The sequence below is a fragment of the Triticum urartu genome, chromosome 4A (genome assembly GCF_056163025.1).
Source record: "Triticum urartu cultivar PI428250 chromosome 4A, HENAU_Tu73, whole genome shotgun sequence".
NCBI lineage: Eukaryota > Viridiplantae > Streptophyta > Magnoliopsida > Poales > Poaceae > Triticum > Triticum urartu.
In genome coordinates, this window is record NC_141876.1 from 608,914,763 (window position 1) to 608,917,009 (window position 2,247).

The window sequence follows — 2,247 nt, forward strand, 5'->3', positions numbered from 1 at the left end:
CCCTATTGAGGTCTGTCGCAGCTGTAGCCCCTCTGGTCCTCCGGCGCTCCATCCCGACACGGTGTTTGCCCAGCCTCCGCTAGTTGTCGCGCTGGTCGAGGATCTCGTGTTGCTTAATTAACTTATTCAACTTAATTAGCCAAAATGAAAACTAGACCACTTACATATATCTATCTATTGCGAAAAATATATAATACTAGAAGATATATAGATGGAAGCGATAGATTAATTAAGGGAATTGCACGAGGTGAAGGTCGGTACTAGTGTCCACGTGGTGGTGGAAGGTGCAAGTGTGGTCTTCCTCGTCCATGGTGTCGGACATGGCCTTTCCCCTCGTCTCTGGCAGGCAGGCAGCGAACATGCCGGAGCAGCCGATGACGAGCCCGAAGACGCCGAAGGAGAAGAAGCTGTTGCGGCGCCCCAGCGCGACGAGCACGGGCGCCGCCACGCCTCCCAGCACCAGCGCCTGCCTCACCAGCCCCACCGCCGAGTTACGGACGGACGTCGGGAACAGCTCGATGGAGTACATGAGTATGACGTTGAACGCCGTGCACGTCGCGAAGAAGGAGACCAGCTCGGCGGCCATCCGCGCCGTGCCCTGCGGGATTACGACGCACGCGAGGCTCCACAGCCCCGCCGCCGCCGTGAGCGCGACCACCGAGCTCCGACGGTTGATCCTGCCCATCAGGAGCCACGAGAGGATGGACGACGGCAGCTCGGCCAGCGCATTGTACGTGACGCTCAGGCAGAGGTTGGAGCCCAGGTTGGCAACGTTGAGCGGCATGCCGTAGTAGACCATGCCGACGCCGAAGCTGGCCGTCATGATCGCCGCCAGCCTCCGGAGCGCCCACGGGCGCTCCCACATGGAGTGCAGCGTGGCGAACACGCTTCTCGCGCTCGCCCCCGCGTCATCGTCGTCGTTCATGGCACAGGCGTGTATCATGGAGAAGCTGGACGACGTGATGCCGCCGATCTGCATCTGCTGCAGCGTGTCGATGGCGTCCTGCCTCCTGCCGCGCACCAGCAGCCACCGCGGCGACTCCTGGACGACGAAGTAGAATAGGATGGCGTAGCAGAGGGACGGCACGGACGTCCACAGGTACATGTTCCGCCACGACGCCTCCCGGAACGTGTAGGCGAGCGCCGGGAGAGACAGGAACCCGAGGGTGAAGCAGAAGAACCCGGCCACGCACACCGTGTCGCGCCACCTCCTTCCCACGAGCTCCGTGGATAGGACCAGCGTGCACGTGCCAACCATGGACCTGCCGAACCCGGACACGAATCGCAGGGCGGCGTACGCCCACACGTTCGGCGAGAACGCGGTGACCATGCCAGAGACCGACATGGACACAATGGACGCGAGCAGCATCTTCCTGCGGCCCAGGAGCGAGTCGGCAAGCGTGGTGAGGAGGAATCCGCCGACGAGGCATCCGGCGAAGAACGAGGATGCCGGGAGCGAGACGAGCGCCGGGCCGGCGCACTCCAGTGACCACTCCGAGACCACCGACGTTACGGCGGGACGGTCCCACGCCCACGCGCCAGGCGGGAGCGCGCAAGGGGAGGCCGCAGCCGCGGAGCAGGAGGACGCGTCGGCGTCGGCGTCCGTGCAGTGCCACGGCGGCTCGGCGTCGGTGAAGACCGAGATGAACACCTGCTGCGCGTCCAAGGCCCACGCGAAGGCCAGCAAGACGGCCTTGAGAAGCTGCGAGGCGCCGGCGGCACCCATGTAAGCCTCCATCGTTTCATCGATCGACGGCCTGGCTTTGTGGCTTGTCAGGAGCGGGGCGGCGGCCGTGTCAGCCATTGGATTTGGCACGGCGGCCGTCTCGGGTGCGTGCTTTCCTCCTGAGTTCGTCGCCGCTTGCTCACAAGTCGAGAGTGTGAGAACGATTCCAGTAGTGACTGGCCGTATTTATACGGATCGTGTGTGCCTCAACGAAGCAGAGCCCGCCGATGCTGGCTTGAGGGAGACAATGATATTAATTTTTTTAGGGTTATATTAAGGGGAGCGCTGCGTCTACTGGCAGACGTTTAGTAAACATCCATCACCCCAACAGCCGTCGGATCTTCGCGCGCGAGCCGTCTGATCAAGCTCCTCACACGCGACTCGTCGGTGTCCCAACACACTAATTTCTGAAACAATAAACCAGTTGCAGAAACAATGGCCGCATTGCAGAAACAATCATGAAACAATGATCGCGTTGCAGAAACAATTCTTGGGACAACGGCTGCGTTGCAGAAACAACT

General features: G+C 61.4%; 1 protein-coding gene across 1 annotated transcript; it reads right to left on the reverse strand.

The window, feature by feature from the left end:
- Positions 1 to 229: 229 nt before the first annotated feature.
- LOC125554428 (organic cation/carnitine transporter 2-like) lies at positions 230 to 1,738 on the reverse strand. Its single transcript, XM_048717989.2, has 2 exons — positions 1,196 to 1,738; positions 230 to 1,042 (listed from the first exon to the last, which is right to left on the reverse strand). Exons 1-2 carry the CDS (start codon positions 1,736 to 1,738, stop codon positions 230 to 232), a joined length of 1,356 nt encoding a protein of 451 aa, XP_048573946.2.
- Between the last annotated feature and the right edge of the window lie 509 nt (positions 1,739 to 2,247).